Source organism: Stereum hirsutum (assembly GCF_000264905.1).
Source record: "Stereum hirsutum FP-91666 SS1 unplaced genomic scaffold STEHIscaffold_10, whole genome shotgun sequence".
NCBI lineage: Eukaryota > Fungi > Basidiomycota > Agaricomycetes > Russulales > Stereaceae > Stereum > Stereum hirsutum.
Window position 1 is genome coordinate 1170669 of NW_006763140.1, and position 16657 is coordinate 1187325.

The window sequence follows — 16657 nt, forward strand, 5'->3', positions numbered from 1 at the left end:
ATGAAACCAGGGTTTTGGATCCTCGCAGCTCACAATCAATTTAGCTCAGCGCTTGGGTCCACCATCTTCAACAAGGGATGCAGTATATTCGGCACATTCTACAGTACATAAGACACAACCACCCTCCTAGCCTGCTATGATATCTCTCCTCTAGTTCTTATTTCGCAAGTACTCTGCGTAAAAACAACACAGTAACTAAGCCCGCGACACAAGGAGCGGGAGCGAGGGTTTTCCGTCCACCATGGCGTAGCAATGTTGGTCGACTTCCACTCGATGTTCTTCTTAGACGGCGAGTATCGGAAGTTCGTTATCAGCAGCGAGAGAACCACCTCTGTCGGAATCAAACCAAATCAGAGAAGCGAAGATCATTCAGAAGGTGGGAGGATACGCACTCATCTCCAATTCCGAGAATTTGAACCCGCTGATAGTGTATTAGATCGACGGGATCACTCGCTGAGAAGAAAATCAAACTCACATGCACGCGCGTCCGCCCCCAAGGAACGTCAACCTAAACCAGATGTACAATTTTTATGAGCACGATACCCACGAATACGAACGGTCAATGCACACGCACGTGTTTGCGTAGACCCCAGGAATTCCAGCGTTCGCAATGCTCTCGGGCAGAGGCGAAAGCCACCTCTCAGGGTTCCACTCGCCTGCATCAGCACCCCAGAGCTCCGGAGAGATATTCACGGCCTTGACAGCTATGAAGATACCTGTGTTAGCAGGGATGAAGAGCTCTGAAAGCGTGTTTCCATTGACGGAGAGTGGGGTTCCTAAGGGAAGGATGGTGTCCTTTCGGGCCCTATTGTATATCAGTTTGATGGTGAACTGGTGGAGAGTGTCTGCGAAGGACTTACGTTCGCAGAAGTTGAGTAAGGGGAGGATACCTGTGAGAAGAACATGTTAGGAAGATTCAGAAAAACAAGATAATGCAGAGGATTCTCTTACATGCGGAGAGTCTCGCGACAAACTGCTTCAAGGAATGGCAGACCCATAAGAGCATCATAGTCGAAGTCACCCCCGGCTTCCTTTCGAGCATTGACCAATTCTTCGCGAAGACGGTCTTGGACCGGTTGGTTCATCGACAGAAGATGGAGTATACGGGACAAAGCAGTGGACGTTGTGTCCATTGCCGCAAAGGTCAGCGTTCTACAACGAATTTGTCAGGTGTCTGAGCCATTTGATGCGAAAACAGGACAATTGTGTGGTTGAGAGACGCACGACATCTGGCCCAGGAGCTCTATATCTGGCAAACGATCTTTCTCTGCGGCTTCCATATTTGCTTTCACTATTCACAAAGAAGCCAAACATTGTTAATCTTCTCGTATAGTGCAAAACGTCACAAAGGACACTTACTAAGGACGCTCATGATGTCTCGACCTTCTCCAACCTGAAGCGCAACTGCATCGTCACCCCTTTCCAAGGCCGCCTTCTTGGAGTAGAAAATCGTCTTCGACGTCTCCTCCATGATATCCGTCAAGTACACGACCCGGTTGAGGTCAGGCCAGGGAAGATTCGTCCCGATCCACCGACGTAGAGCCGGGGTACCGAGATCAGCTACCCAAGGGAAGACTTGACGCCACAGATTCAACTTCGTGAGGGTAGGCCTAAGGGCGCCAATGAAAATAAGATAAGATCACTAAGATGGCGCAGTTCAAGGAATGAACGAATGGTCTTACACTAAAGTCTTCAAAGCAGTGCTATAACGACTCTCGGAGTGTTCGTCGAGGCTGTTAAACGAGTGGCCCAGGCCTCCCTGACCAATGAGTTCCAGCGCAACGCGAGTATTCCAATCCAGGGCGTCAATCTCCGCTGACCCATCCGATTGATCGATCTTCTTGTTCAATATATCGGTGAACTGCATATGGTAAGTATAAAGTATAAAGTGAGTTCCAGTGCATAATGGGTTGGTTAGTTCCGGGAATGCTCGCCTGATGTGAGATCCTGAAGAATATAGGGATCATGTATCGCATGTGCTTAATCGAGAAGACAGGGTTAAGGAGCTTCCTCTGACGGCGATGATGCTCTCCGAGAGTGCTGAGTAGGCCCATACCAAACGTCGACTTGTTTGTCCTACACAGATACACCACGGTCAGTGTCGGCATCTCACTGATAGGCACTGTGTCCAGATCACGCACTTGATGAACATATCTGTCTCCTCAAAGACATATTGCTCCTTGGTAAGAATATGATACAGAGCTCTGGGGTCCTTGATATACAAGTGTGTGTCCTGAGATACCTAACGTTAACTAGAATTCCGAAGGCAGCAGGTTGTGGCTCAAGTGCGATAAACCCGTGAGCTTACCCCGAGGAAACCCCAGATGCGGACGACATTCCCATATGACTTCGCGAGACGTGCATGAAAGTCCCACGCGTTTAAACCGAGAATGGTCTTCAGATTACCTACCATAAAGATGGTCAGTATATACCCTAGTGATCTCTAGTACGAGAAGTATTAAACGTTGAAGACGCACCGGTTATCAGTGAGTCTGGTTGAGGGCCAGGGATCTCATGAAGTGAAGCCTGTCTGATGTATTGTCTGGCGGATAGGAAAACAACGAAGAGGACAAGCAACACAGGAAGTGAAGCTAGGCACAGAATGGCGTTAAGAAGGATAGACATGGACCGTCTGTGTAGTGTTTAAGACTCAGCTGTGCGCTGTTAGTTCGATGTAAGATGTGGGTGAGAGAGGGTAGCTGCTACTGCTTCGGTGTGCGGACGTCATCCTTATAAACGCGAGGGCTGCAAGTCGATGAGAACAACAGTTCCCAAGGAGGCTCCCAACGGTGAGTCAGGCGGCGGGGAGCCATCGGATTCCTTGAAACGGCGACGTCTCAAAATCGTGCTTGCTTGCTTCTTCGTGGTATGTTTGAGAGAAGCTTCACAAGGTACCACCGATTCCGAACGTTACTTTGCACCATGACTGTGCTCGTTGAGAAGTTCGGAGATCAACTCCGAGGCAGATCGTCACGAAGGTAGTCACTGTCAAGGCAGCTGACGAAAAATACAGCCGAATCGCGGAAAATATCATGTTTACCTCTGTAGATACCAAGAAAGGTTCGACCTGGACATGCATCGAGCCGAGTATTCCCATGGTATAAGCTTATACAATGAGTTATGACGACACATAGCGCCCATTTTAACCGGAGAATCGGGCAGCGGCCAAAGCAATAGCCATAAAGCGAGTGCGCCAACATCGAGCGTGTAAGGTCGGCGTAAGTTAAGTCCAGCAACTTGACCATAGTGTTCGAAGGATCCTAGTGGCGCCCGATGCACAACTATATTTCTCAATTGTTGTCCATATGCAAGTAAGGGCCTGGAAAGAGTGTTGGTTCTCGCATAAGACAAGCTGACCTCTACATTGCTCGAAAGTAGTTCGGGCTACTGGGGATGCAATGGTCGTGGATCTCAGGGCAGGCCGAAGGAACAACTTTCCGGCGAAAAGCTCTAAAAGGGGTATATGATGAAAGGGAAGAACAAAGAAGGTCATCTAAGCACTCGCGCAGACGAAGTTCGACAGAGCTTACTTAATCGCCTCTGACACTTGTCTTGAAAGCCAAGCCGACTGGATGGGAACAGAACCAAGAAAGTAATGGCGAGTGACCATATCCCGCGTGCAGACTGAGATCACATCGTAGGACCCATGGCTAAACTTGTTGAAAGCTGTTGAAGGCACCGTGCCAGTGAGAGCATATGCTGACAAGAAACAAGACGCAGTTCTCGAGTCAGAGGAGGCTCCTTACTACAAGTTGAATCCGCCCAGTGCAAAGGTGAAGCAAGGTTTATTAGATGTCTACGTGAGCCCACCCATATGGAGGCAAAGTAAACCCAGCGATAACTTTCGGCTGGAGAGATCAAGTTCAGAGGCGATGACAATTCGCTAGAGCAGACCAGTTGGAGGTAGGTCAAAGTAGGTTGACCGTTGGACTTTGGGCTGGTGGCGTTGCTGTGGCGTTGAGCGCGTTACGTCACATCACGGTCACGAAATGACACGTCTTCGCCAACTGGAGGGGTTGTAAGTACGCCATACCCTCCCCGCTCACCTTGTATAATTTACCTTCTGTTACTGATCCACCATGGTATGTTGGACATAGTCACCAAGCGAGCGGAGGACCTGACCAAGCCCCTTTTCAGGCGCCTGCGGACCCAGTACCCATTGAAACCGCTCACGAGGACATGATTGTGAGTGAGCATACGCTAAAGCTTGACGGAATAGCAACTTACCGTGTTAGACATAACAGCACGATGCCCAGCTGGACTATTATGGCAAACGTTTAGCAACATGCTCTTCTGACCGTACCGTCAAGGTGTTCGATATTGTGGACGGCGAACCAGCGCGCACCAATGGTCAAACATTGAAGGGGTACGTCTGCCTCCGTTCGGCATGTGTATTAGGATGCTGAACCGTATCCTTCGTGTTCATTTATTGTAGACATACTGGTCCTGTGTGGCAAGTTGCATGGGCGCACCCGAAATACGGGCATATTCTCGCGTCATGCTCTTATGATGGGAAGGTAATCATCTGGAAGGAACAACAACCCGCTGGGAGTGGATGGGCAAAGATCAAGGAGCACTCGCTGCATGCTGCGTCAGGTGCGTATATTGTTCTCCTGGAATCATAATAGACTCTGATGTTTTCGCTTAGTCAACTCAGTGTCTTGGGCTCCTCACGAACTCGGCGCTATGCTTGCATGCGCCTCGTCGGACGGCAAGATTTCCGTCCTCACGTTCAAAAGTGCGTCATCGTTGCTCTCATATCATGAGTTACGTGCTGATGAACGCTCCCAGATGATGGACAATGGGGTGCCGACATCTTCGAAGCCCATGCCATCGGTTGCAATGCCGTCTCATGGGCGCCCGCCACTCGCCCAGGCGCGCTCATCACCCCTACCCCCGGGGCCCTGCCAGGTGCCCCAAACCAAGCCCCAGCCCCCACAAAACGCTTCGCCAGTGCTGGGTGCGACAATGTCGTGAAGATTTGGGGTTTCAGCGAGGAGTCACAGACATGGGTGGAGGAGGATGTGTTGGACGGCCACACTGACTGGGTCAGGGATGTCGCTTGGGCCCCGAATATTGGATTGCCGAGGAGTTACATTGCTACTGCTTCCCAGGTGCGTTTGGCGCGTTTCAAAGTTTGTTCCACAGAGAGATGCTTACCCAGGTGTGCAGGACAAGACCGTGCTCATTTGGACCAAAGATTCGGCCCAGGCTCCTTGGGTCAAGACTGTCCTCGATCCTACCACTATTTCTCCCTCAGCAGCTACAACAAATGGCGCCGGCAAGTTCCCCGACGTTGTGTGGCGTGTTTCTTGGAGCCTTGCAGGCAACATCTTGGCGGTTAGCTGTGGCGACGGCAAGGTCACGCTCTGGAAGGAGAACTTGAAGGGTGGTTGGGAGTGCGTGAGCGATGTGACGAGTTAAGCTATCTAATGAGCTATTGCATGCTTTTTGTGTAGAACTACGGACAGATATTGGACAATTCGGGGAGTTCGTTTCGCTGAGTCTTCGAGTTCGAGTTGTAGAGTCACGCTATGACCGCGTGACGTAACGCGTTGTCACCTTAGTCACACCTCGTAAAATATCGTCGCGGTGGAAAGTTATAGCGCCGACGATGCTCTCTTCGTCTCGCCAACTGCCTGTCTCGCTAGCGAGCAGGCTTGTCTCTCTGTCACGGACGAACACATGGCCATGGTCTGCTTGCCTGTACCAACGACGCCACGCATCGGCGGCGACGGCCACGAAGGCGAAGTCCGATGAGGAAGTGACAGCGGAGGAGAAGGCACAGGAGAAGGCGAAGGAGGCTGCGAATATCACGGCGAACCTGCGGAAGACATACCAGCTCACCCACGCCGACAAGGCACGACTGACGTATCAGAGGAATATTGGTATCTCGGCACACATCGACTCTGGCAAGACCACCCTCACGGAACGTATCCTATACTACACCGGACGTATTCGGGATATTCATGAAGTGCGCTCTTTCGAGTTTCTACATTCTATGTACGGATTTTGAGGTTGGAAATAGGTTCGAGGACGTGATAATGTCGGTGCGAAGATGGACAGTATGGAACTCGAGCGAGAGAAGGGTATCACCATTCAGAGTGCGGCAACGTTCTGCGACTGGGAAGCTCAGTCTCCAATGACTGGCAAAAAGGAAAAGTTTGCTATCAATATCATTGACACGCCTGGTGAGTCCTCATAACCTTCGAGTGTGTCGTTGGTACTCATGAAACTGTAGGTCACGTTGACTTTACTATTGAGGTCGAGCGTGCTCTTCGAGTACTTGATGGTGCCGTCTTGGTTTTATGTGCTGTTTCTGGAGTCCAGGTCAGCTATAATCATCGTTGATCCTTTCTTTTGACTTTCGTGGTACTGACCAATTCTACAGAGTCAAACGATTACTGTCGACCGCCAAATGCGACGATACAATGTTCCTCGGATATCCTTCATCAACAAAATGGACAGGTGCCATATCCTCCGACTATCCTTTTGCTCAGGATCTAACTGACAGACCTTTACAGACCGGGTGCTAACCCATGGCGAGTAATCAACCAGATTCGGACAAAGCTTCGCATCCCAGCAGCTGCCGTCCAAGTTCCCATCGGAATGGAGGACAACCTCCATGGTATGGTCGATCTCGTTCGCTGGAAGGCTGTTTACAACCAGGGTGTAAAGGGGTATGTTTGCAATCACTCAATTCTGAATGCCAAAATCTTACCTTGCTGCCAGTGTTGACGTTGTCGAGTCTGACGAGATTCCTGCTGAGGTCCTCGAGCTCGCTAAGCAGAAACGCACGGAACTCCTCGAACAGCTCGCAGAAGTAGATGACGAAATCGGTGAACTCTTCCTCATGGACGAGGAGGTTTCTCAGGTCCAATTGGCTGAGGCCATCCGTCGCGCCACCGTCTCACTCAAGTTCTCTCCTGTCTTCCTCGGTTCCGCCATCAAGAACACTGCTGTTCAGCCTATGCTGGACGGCGTGTGTGCGTATCTCGCCAATCCCGCTGAGGCTAAGGTTGTCGCTCAAGAGACGTCTTTGGGAGCGGATGCGCCACCCGTCGAACTGGTTCCCGCTGCTGCCGCTCCTCTTGTGGCCCTCGCCTTCAAGTTGGAAGAAGGTCGTTTTGGACAGCTCACTTATATTCGAGTGTATCAGGGCAGCATCAAGAAGGGACAATTCATTTACCACGGTCGCACTGGCAAAAAGATCAAGCTCGCTCGTCTCGTCCGTATGCATAGTAATGAGATGGAGGTGTGTACTGCGCCATTTTAGTGGTCTTAGTATCATTTGACACTAAAATTGATATTGTAGGAAGTCGAACAAATTGGCCCTGGTGAAATCTGCGCCATCTTCGGTGTTGAATGTGCTTCCGGTGATACCTTCACGGATGGTACTTCCAACTTCTCCATGGTAAGGCAGCCATTTTACTGCAGCAATCTAAACCGTTCCTCATTGTTAGCGCAGAGTTCCATGTTTGTCCCCGAGCCTGTCATTTCACTCGCCCTCAAGCCTGTTGGTCAAGAGACACCCAACTTCTCGCGGGCGCTCAATCGATTCCAAAAAGAAGATCCAACCTTCAGGGTCCACATCGACCAGGAAAGCAGAGAGGTACGACCACCCCGCCAATTTCTAATGTTCCATTCTTCCGCTTACTGAATTGTTTTTCCAGACTATCATCTCCGGAATGGGTGAATTGCACCTCGAGATCTACGTCGAGCGCATGAAGCGCGAATATAATGTTGCATGCACAACCGGTCGGCCACGCGTTGCCTTTAGGGAGACGATCACCCAACGCTCCGACTTCTACTACACACACAAGAAACAAACTGGCGGTGCCGGTCAATATGCCCGTGTCATTGGCCACATCGAGCCGATAGAGTTCAAGCCCGAAGGCGGAAAAGACGTCGAATTCGAGAACGTTGTCATGGGTGGCAACATCCCTTCGAATTACATCCCTGCCGTCGAGAAGGTTAGTTCTTTAAACACTCATTTAGATTACATGCCCTACGCAGTGCTGATGAGCCTTATTTAGGGCTTCTACGACGCATTGGAGAAGGGTACGCTCAGTGGCAACCAAATCTGCGGTGTTCGTTTCATCCTCAAGGATGGTGCCTTCCACGTCGTCGATTCGTCCGAGTTGGCCTTCCGTCTTTGTGCGATCGCTGCGTTCCGAGAGGCGTACAAGGGTGCCAAACCAATCATCCTTGAGCCGATCATGACCGTCGAGGTCGTTGCGCCTGCCGAATTCCAGAGTACGTTCTCTCTCGTCACTAGAGTCACAGTTTCTGCTTGGTTTTGACATCGTTCGCCTTGCATAGGCACCGTTATTGGTGGTCTGAACCAGCGTCGTGGGACCATCATCGATAGTGAAGTCCGTGATGACGAGTTTACCGTCATTGCTGAAGTTGCCTTGAACGACATGTTCGGGTACTCTAACCAGCTTCGTGGTTCTACGCAAGGAAAAGGAGAGTTCAGCATGGAGTATAAGGTGATTACACTTCTCTCAACTCGCAGCTCGTCCATCTTTGACAGATTGCTAACTCATCAAATGATAGACACACATGCCTGTTCTACCCAACGTCCAAAAAGAGCTCGAGGACGCGTACCGGAAGTCCCAGCCTCAGAAGAAGGCATAGACGTCTGCATTGCTAGACTTTTCGGCGGCGTTTCCTATCTAGATCTGGGTTGTGCATTTACTTCCATGTTCGCTCTGGATCTGTTGCCTGCACTCAACGGCATGCAGTGCTTTCCTCGCTCATCGTATCTATATCATTATTCATTTTACTCCGGAATTCTAATGCATGCATACACCCACACTCTTCGCAATCAAACTATCCACACGCTGACCTAACAAAACGCTAGACATGATTGAGCATACTCAGCGAGAGCGTGAGCATAAAGACAAAGGCATACCGAGGGTGAAATGCATATCTACGAGGTGACGTGTTTGCCATTGACGATCAATGACGAGACGAGCGGTTTCATGGACTCGACCCATTCACTGTCCAAATGGCAACGCACGGTCTCTACCGTCTCTACCGTCGTATCTTGTGTCCGCCGCATGACCAGATAGCGAGAGAGCGCCTTGCACGCTTGTCGAGAGCCCATGGCAGAACCAGGGAGAAAGGTGCCCGAGACGAGGACCAGATGACGTAGCATCGGTAGGGGCAGAGCGAATCCGGGAGCCATAATGTTCGCGGACGACATTTGCTGCGATAACCACTCGAAAAATGGACGGATCACCGTATCGTTCTGGATGACGAGGTGGTCGAGGGAAGTGAAAGATGGCATCATCGCGAACCCGGGCGAGGATAATGGAGTGCTGACGAACATGCTAGGAAAGCGGGACTCTATGGGGGTTTGAAGGTGAAGGAGGCGAACGTTTGCGAGTTGCAGACGAGGTATGAGCGTTGCGGCTACTTTATCCATACTGAGGGAAGCATTGCCGGGGACCTGGAAGGAGAGATGAAGGGGTGTTGTGTGATGCTCGCGGGTATTGATCAGCGGAGGTGCGGCTATGGGATGCAAGAGTTCGGCCCAGGCGGTGAGAGTCATCTGATTGTGACCGACGACGATACGCGCAGTACGTAGCGGATGTGCTGAACCTTCATTGAAAGCGGCGGTATCAGGGTGGAATAGACTGGGTATAACGAGGCCGGACTGAGATACAAGGGTAGCATCGGAGTCGATCGTGGTCTCCATGCAGAGATGCTCGAGGGCAGGTGTCTCAATATGGTCCCAGAACCATCGATTCTGTAGAGCGCCGCCGTGAAGGCATAATGCATGAAGATGCGGTAGTGCCACGACGGGATGTTCAAGGATTGGTGAAGGAACGCTGGAAGACAGTAGGAGTCGAAAGGATTCGAGGGACCTCAGACAATCCAGCGAAGCGAGAAGCTCGGAGTAAAAGTGTTTGTATTCGGTGGAGTATCCGAAGAATGAGAGCGTAAGATGTCGAAGGGTCGGGGAGAAAAGCGGCGATCGAAAAGGGATCTTGACATTGTTCGCGGTGACGCTACGGAGACGTGGCATATTTCCATGAAATATACTAGAGTCTAAGATGAGAATATCTCCACCTAGACATTCAACAATGAAGGACTCTAAGGCGGGGGCGTGATTAAGCCCAAGGGTCTGAAGTGTCTGCCGATTTCTGTCCGAAGGGCCGATTATAGCTAGCTCCCGAAAGCGATGAACATGCCGGAAGAGAGCAGCGACGGAGTTTCTATAGGTTTGAGTATTGGTAGCGCTTCCCCAGTCCATTTCTACCGCAACTTCAAGGGGCGTGGAGCTAGACCTGGCCAGAAGATCCGCTGTGGCACTGGGAAAGAGGAGAAGGTCTTTCGACCATAGGGTCGCTTGGTATAGCGCCACATCTCGCCAGTATCTGCAGACCCAGGTTACTAATACATGTATCAGCATGACTAGACCGCAAGAGGAACGCTTCCGCGCCATAACATACCATTCAACAAGTCTCTCATTCCGAGGAACGAATAAATGTAGGCTACGATCTCGTTCGGAAGTCTATGCAAAAGTGAAAGATGGTTGAGCCTCGTTGGTTGGGGATTGTACGCGGCCAGTCCGGGACGGGAAGGAAGATCCAGGCTCCCGAGGCCTTCGTAGCGTACATCCTCGAGACTGCTGAAAGTCGAAGCAGATGCACATCCGAAATGCATGTTATCGAGGGGTGCCATGATTCGTATACGGGTCTGTACAGTGCACACTTTCTCATTTGAGGATGAGAAGTAGTCCTTGGAGGCCAACGTAGGCGACTAACGTTGGGACGTGAAGCAAGACTGTGTACCAGCTGGTCACAAGCGGATAGTATACTTTGGGTATAAGTATTGTTCCTCTGCTGAGCGGACCAGATATCAGAGTGAGAGGAGATATAGCAGCCTATACTTTGAAAGATAGACGGCAGCATGTCAATGTCATATAGCTCAAAGACTGAAAGACTACGAAACACTCGCCTCGAACGTTTATGGTGGGAGTTGTAAGGATCGCGCTCGTCGCCAGCTCATCGGCTCGTTGTGTCCAAGCGAATCGGTCTCTGCCGTGACACGCGGAATAGTAGACCCGGAAGTATCCAAGTTTCCTCTCCTGGTTCTTGCCACTTCCCTCGTAAGGTTTGCCACACAACCGAACTGGTGAGCAGCTCTCCCTGGCGACCCACACTCGCACACTAAGCTCGAGACAATCTATACTTATTGTCCTGCAAGTGTTGAAGACGCGCATACGGTTCGGAGCTGGTCCGTAATAGTCTGTTGACACTACTCTACGCAGAGCCTCGCTCGAACGACGAGTCGCCGCTTGGCACAGTGACTCGCGATCATATATTAAGCAGGTAAAGTGTTACAGTGTTGATTCTTGATCTTCATCATCTTGCTTGAACTAGTCGTCAATGATGCGTATGTCTGATCGTTCTTGCTACCTCTTTTATATCAGGCGTTTCCGTGCGGCAAGCCGAATCCTCTTTTTGGCCAATCTATCATGGACGCAAACGGCAATATCATTATTCAAAACGACCTGACTCTCAATCTTCCTAATGAGCTTCTCGTCCACATATTTTCTTACTACCCGGCATCTGATGACCAGAAGATCATCAAGACGAAGTCACCGAAGGACCCTGTAGAACGTGACCGTCCTCCCTTTTGGTCCGCGATCACCCATGTCTGCAGACGGTGGCGCGATGTAGCAATCGGAACCCCGTGTCTTTGGTCGAATGTCGTTCTCACCAATGAATCCTGTGTCGAAGAGATGGTCAGACGGTCACGGGATCTCCCACTCACTATCAAACCAACGAAGACCTTTTACGAACCTAACTGGGGTCCTGTATCCCAGGCGCTTCGACATATTCATCGCACAGCTCACCTCGAGTTGATTATAATTGCCGATGAGATGCCGTTCATCGCACCCTTCCTGACGGAAAACCCTGCGCCCGTACTCGAATCGCTTTCTCTCAGCGTCCTCGGCTCTCGCCCACACCACACGGCCCCTTCGACTTGGTTCTGCGATCAAGTGGCACGCTTGTCCAAACTTACCGTTCGCATGCTCAAACTGCCACCGTCGGCGAACATTCTACACGCTGGGATCACCCATCTCTCCTTCCATTATCTCGACCATTTTACCGTTACGGAGTTCTTCGACACTCTCGAGCGGATGCAAAACCTCGAGAAGCTAGAGCTCGCCTATTCATGCCCACGAATACAACCTACCGACACTGATCTCACCCGCACAGTATCTCTCCCGAAAATTCGTTATATATCCTTTCTCGGGGTGATGAGCATATGTGCCCCGATTGTCACCCGCCTCTCTATCCCTCCCGACGCAAAAGTCATCATCGAGGTCGTGCAGTTAGCTCACGAAAACGATCCCGCCTTCTATGGGCCTGCTCTACGTGACATGGTCGCCCGTCTTTGCGGAAAGGAACGCCGTTGGGAATGTGCCACCGATTCCTCCAGGCTCACGAAGCTCGTCATCGATGAGTCGAGATTCAACGGCCTACGTTTTCGACAGTTCGAGGACGGCGGTTCGAAGTCCTATTCGGGCGGCCCAGCCTTCCCCTTCGACGACGAACCGGCCATGAAGTACGATTTCTCTGTTGCGTGGGTGAGCACCCCCACGTATCCCAAAAAGGCAGCCGCTCGCCTGCTCACGGAGATATGTGCCGAGCTACCTCTCGAACATGTCCGGACATTGGCTGTGTCGGGACGTTTCCATGTCTCTCAGAACAGATGGGAGCAGACTTTCGGCCACATGAAGAACGTGACCGAACTTTGTATCTCAGGTGATGTTGCGTACGGATTCATGGAGGCATTCGAGGCGCGGGACGTGGACCAAGTGGTGACCGAGGAGGTCGGGAGAGAGCCATTAGAAAAGAACCCAACTCCCACTGCGCTCCCAGTCTCGAAGGCAGTGTCGCGACCATACATCCCATCCATCTTTCCATCCGCTACTCGCATTAGATTCGAGACTGTCGAAGTCGACGCCGAATCTGAACAAGGCGGCTTCCCCACGTTTAACTCGTTAAGACGAGGTCTCCTCATGCGCGCAAAAGCTCGAGGCAGCTCCCATCCCGGCGGAGACCCGATTGTCGTGTCGTTTGATAGATGTCTCATCGCCTTTTATCAAGAGGAGAACTTGCGGACAATAGAAGGCGTGAGAATTGTTGTTGGCGAGGAGGCTGATAAGGACTGGCCGGATAAATCGGAATGGGCGGAGGGCTACCACTGGACGAGCCAGTTAACCACGGATTCGGAGTCTATGGACAGCGATTTGGAGGAGTGAGGGAGAGTATGATGACAGGGGCAAATTTGAAGGCCTTGTCTCTTGACAGGGTCAGGTTTGGTCGATTGATGTCAGTTATTCACAAACAAGGAAGATTTGGCACGAGAATGTAATGACTGGGTTGTCTGGGGACCTCTTAGCAACGGATTGATACCCTGTGTAAACAGCCTCGTGGAATGACGGTACAGTATGTATAATTTACAAAGTGAAGTCGTGAATGTCCGTAGTCGTAAATGTCGTGCTGTCGAGTCCTCACGGATCGCTCTGCCATGCCATCGAAGCTGGGCAAGTTCAAAGGTCATATCATCGTGACCTTGGCATACGGAGGCGGAAGGTCTGTGTAGACCGGATTTCGAGACCTATGCATGCTAGACGGTGGTGGCGGCGGCGGGTGTTCAGGGAGTGGTGGGCGAACAGGAACGAGAGGTATAGGTAATGGAGGAAGCGGTCGAATGGGTCGTGTGGGTCGCGCTGAAGGAGGTGGGGGTGGTAGAGGCGACATAACGAGGGGAGGCAAGTTGATGTGTGTAATAACGGTGGGCGAAGGGAAATACCCTGGGACGAGATCCCCGAGAGGTGTGGTTTGTGGTGCTTGACGCACAGGGGCGACCAACCGGTCGCCAAAGGAATTAAAGACGGTTCTAGTCCTGTCTCGTATGGGCGGAGTGACGTTCGTGGTGATAGGTCGGCTTGGAGTCGAGGGCGAGGCTGTGGTGGGCGACGGGAGGTATTTTGGTAAACGTTCGCCGTTTCGAGGAGACTCCGCCAGTCGTCCAGTGATGCCGTCAAATGTATCCTGTGATGGCCTTTCCCTAAGACTCCTGACTATCTCCTTCTGCGTATAACCCTCGTGCTCTCCGTCATTGGCATCATGATGATGCCTCAAGGTCGCCCGAGAACTCTGGGATGTCAATCTCCCTTGCTCGGAGTCCCTCTCCTGACTCCGTGGTATTGATCGAGCGCCCATTCCTGTCCATGTCCCGGTCCTTATGCTCTCCTCGATCTCGTCTCTCTCGGTGATGGTATACAGCGTGCCTGCCTTGGCTTCAATAGATGATTCGGACAGCGGTAGGTCCTTGTCCTCCTCCTCACTCGGACTGCGAGTCTGAGAACGGATGAAGTCGGGACTCGGAGGAAAGAACAACGTGAAAGGACGAGCCCTGAGAGACTCTCGGACTCCTCGTCCATAACAGCGGCATCTTTTGCTCCCATGAGCGCGCCACAGAAGAGCGACGAGAATGATGAGAACCACTCCAAGGACAATGGGCAATGCAGTGAGAAGGGCTAAGCCGCTAGAACATCAAGAGAAACATTAGCCCGTGACGGTCATGTCTGTAGGTAAGAGTAATATGAAAGGCACTGCAGAAACTAGAGATAAACGTACTGAGAGTTGTACGCCATCCGATCATATCCCCTTGCAAGGAGGCCTAAGCTAGATATAGATCTTCAACGCGAACAAAGCCGCAGAAACAGTCTGCTTGTCGTAGCACACCGCAAAGGGAAGGATAGAGCGCCGGTGGTGGCGACGAGGGGAGGGGAAGAACGAAGACGATGTTTACAACGACCGTGGCCAGTAGCTATAAGTATCAGGGTCCCATACGGTCTGATGCTGAACAGTTTCGGGACCTGTCCCGCCTTCGGGGTGAGGTAATGGCATGGCCGTGATGATCACGCCTGTGGGCGAAGATTGGCAAACGACCACTAGCATGACTCGGAGGCCATGATGAACGCCAGGGCGCGCTCTTCAGTGTCGCCTTGCAAGTGGGTATTTCCATAGTGTATTTTGCACAAAGCAGGGAATGTGTTACAGCCAAAGCCAGGGTGAATACCTGTGTGTAACGGCCGTCATCGTGCAGAGCGTGGAGGAGGGCTGTTTCAACGTGAGAATCAAGGTGTTTTCCATCAGCGAAACTCCCACAGAGGGTGGGAAAGATACACACCGCCTCCGAGATGATGAATTCCATTGATGAGACGATGAAGACGTACGATGGCCTCAGAGTCAAACAGGACATACCAAAGCCTTCAATAGAAAAAGCATCATGAAACACTCTTAGTTTGGAAGATAGCCTTACGGTCGAAATCATCATCTTGTCAACTAGGAGGGGTGGAGCAGATGGTCCGGGCAGGCGCACCCTCAGGATTACCTGTTACTAGTGTGACAGCATTCCCTTCAGCGGGTGTATAACAGAGTCAGGTATAATGGGTAAAAAATGATAGACGGGTCTGGCAGATGCAGAAGCTTCGAGGCTCTCATCAGAGGTGGACGCAGAAGCCAACAAGCAACTCTCGGAGCACCGCCTTTCTCTTCCGGCCACTGAGAGACGACGGCGGCAATCGTTGATGACTAGGGATGTCTGCTGGCCCGCAGAACGAGTGTCATACTGTGACCTGTACCCGGCGCGTCCGGCGCGTCCGGCGACGCCTGGAGGCAGACGAGATGTGCCTCCAGGCAATTCCCCACTCATACGAGTTATGCCTCCAGGCAGGATCCCACAGATACGAGTTGTGCATCCAGGCATGTTCGTACGACACGCGAATTGCCTGGAGACACAACTCGCATGTGATCGCATTCGCCTGGAGCCACAACTCGCGTGGATGAACATGCCTGGAGACACAGCTCGCATGCGTTCGGACTCACTCGCAGGCAAAAACATTCCAGGTTGGTTCCCGCGTGGAGGTACTAGCCTGGGTATGGGGAAACAGGGTGATATGGGGGTATTTTTGTAACTTTGCAAGTTTTGAGATTTAGAGCGAATGAATCACATTGCCGGGTGTCATTTTGATGGAATCAGTGTATAAAACGTAAATGTGTGATGTGATTTTGGTGAGATGACGGAGGCTGATTTTGGGAGTTCTGTCTATTTGACAAACATTTATAAGTATACAGGATGCTAGAAATCAATTTGTGAAGGAATCGGTCCATTTGCTCCAAAGTTATAGCATAAACGGTCAGGAAGATATTGCCACATTGAGGCTGGAGGGGTTCGGTACGCCAGAACTAGTGATATAATGATTTGATTGACTTGGTTTTTGCTGTCGTGGGTAGATTGACATCACTAACTGATTATGAAAGCCACACCCGAAACAAAAACTACGACTGTGGCCTTGATAGTGGTGCCGCGTCAAGGGGAGGAGGAGGAGAACGTCTACCCAGGGGGTACTGCAGTGGTTGAAATTGTTGGTGATGTTGACATTATGATTGGACAGTATAGTTTGACGTTTATGAAGACGATCTACGGTACAACATCAGTAAAAAATGCTTCTGCATCAATTGTGGGGCGCTGAGGGGGTAAAACAGTGTATTGGGCCACAGTATAATCACAGGAGCATCCATTTACACGTTTTTGGCATCGTCCTTGTTGTGGTAAT

The 16657-nt window shown here is 51.2% G+C and overlaps 6 protein-coding genes across 6 annotated transcripts; 3 read left to right on the plus strand and 3 right to left on the minus strand.

Moving 5' to 3' along the window:
• Positions 1 to 84: 84 nt before the first annotated feature.
• On the minus strand, positions 85 to 2625 carry STEHIDRAFT_148243 (cytochrome P450; the record flags this gene model as incomplete). The annotated part of the gene is made up of 13 exons (XM_007306062.1): positions 85 to 331; positions 393 to 421; positions 476 to 508; positions 575 to 805; positions 861 to 890; positions 952 to 1152; positions 1225 to 1291; positions 1360 to 1610; positions 1683 to 1861; positions 1935 to 2076; positions 2142 to 2233; positions 2309 to 2406; positions 2478 to 2625. The coding sequence occupies 13 exons, from the start codon at positions 2623 to 2625 to the stop codon at positions 135 to 137; spliced, it is 1698 nt and encodes a 565-aa protein (XP_007306124.1). The 3' UTR covers positions 85 to 134.
• A 1401-nt stretch (positions 2626 to 4026) lies between these two features.
• Positions 4027 to 5502, plus strand: STEHIDRAFT_81811 (vesicle budding-like protein). The gene is made up of 7 exons (XM_007305761.1): positions 4027 to 4082; positions 4138 to 4185; positions 4245 to 4366; positions 4436 to 4596; positions 4649 to 4738; positions 4792 to 5114; positions 5173 to 5502. The coding sequence occupies exons 1-7, from the start codon at positions 4080 to 4082 to the stop codon at positions 5422 to 5424; spliced, it is 999 nt and encodes a 332-aa protein (XP_007305823.1). The 5' UTR covers positions 4027 to 4079; the 3' UTR covers positions 5425 to 5502.
• A 112-nt stretch (positions 5503 to 5614) lies between these two features.
• STEHIDRAFT_99950 (elongation factor G mitochondrial) lies at positions 5615 to 8861 on the plus strand (the record flags this gene model as incomplete). The annotated part of the gene is made up of 12 exons (XM_007306063.1): positions 5615 to 5974; positions 6029 to 6191; positions 6242 to 6330; positions 6392 to 6468; positions 6525 to 6680; positions 6733 to 7255; positions 7316 to 7414; positions 7469 to 7612; positions 7674 to 7973; positions 8037 to 8256; positions 8323 to 8492; positions 8560 to 8861. The coding sequence occupies 12 exons, from the start codon at positions 5615 to 5617 to the stop codon at positions 8638 to 8640; spliced, it is 2382 nt and encodes a 793-aa protein (XP_007306125.1). The 3' UTR covers positions 8641 to 8861.
• Positions 8862 to 8935: 74 nt separating this feature from the next.
• On the minus strand, positions 8936 to 11022 carry STEHIDRAFT_140477 (uncharacterized protein; the record flags this gene model as incomplete). The annotated part of the gene is made up of 3 exons (XM_007306064.1): positions 10972 to 11022; positions 10464 to 10897; positions 8936 to 10404 (listed from the first exon to the last, which is right to left on the minus strand). Exons 2-3 carry the CDS (start codon positions 10693 to 10695, stop codon positions 8936 to 8938), a joined length of 1701 nt encoding a protein of 566 aa, XP_007306126.1. The 5' UTR covers positions 10696 to 10897; positions 10972 to 11022.
• A 217-nt stretch (positions 11023 to 11239) lies between these two features.
• STEHIDRAFT_122921 (uncharacterized protein) lies at positions 11240 to 12172 on the plus strand (the record flags this gene model as incomplete). Its single annotated transcript, XM_007306065.1, has 2 exons — positions 11240 to 11345; positions 11447 to 12172. A coding segment is annotated over exon 2 (669 nt), but the record flags the coding sequence as incomplete, so codon positions are not given.
• A 111-nt stretch (positions 12173 to 12283) lies between these two features.
• STEHIDRAFT_169845 (uncharacterized protein) lies at positions 12284 to 14815 on the minus strand. Its single transcript, XM_007306066.1, has 2 exons — positions 14673 to 14815; positions 12284 to 14580 (listed from the first exon to the last, which is right to left on the minus strand). Exons 1-2 carry the CDS (start codon positions 14687 to 14689, stop codon positions 13587 to 13589), a joined length of 1011 nt encoding a protein of 336 aa, XP_007306128.1. The 5' UTR covers positions 14690 to 14815; the 3' UTR covers positions 12284 to 13586.
• Positions 14816 to 16657: the final 1842 nt, after the last annotated feature.

What these genes read in the sequence shown, in the direction of transcription:
- STEHIDRAFT_81811 (XM_007305761.1), top strand. An exon ending in CCGCTCACGAGGACATGATT is followed by an intron (nt 4,186 to 4,244) that starts GTGAGTGAGCAT and finishes TAGACATAACAG; the next exon opens with CACGATGCCCAGCTGGACTA. An exon ending in CTCGCTGCATGCTGCGTCAG is followed by an intron (nt 4,597 to 4,648) that starts GTGCGTATATTG and finishes GTTTTCGCTTAG; the next exon opens with TCAACTCAGTGTCTTGGGCT.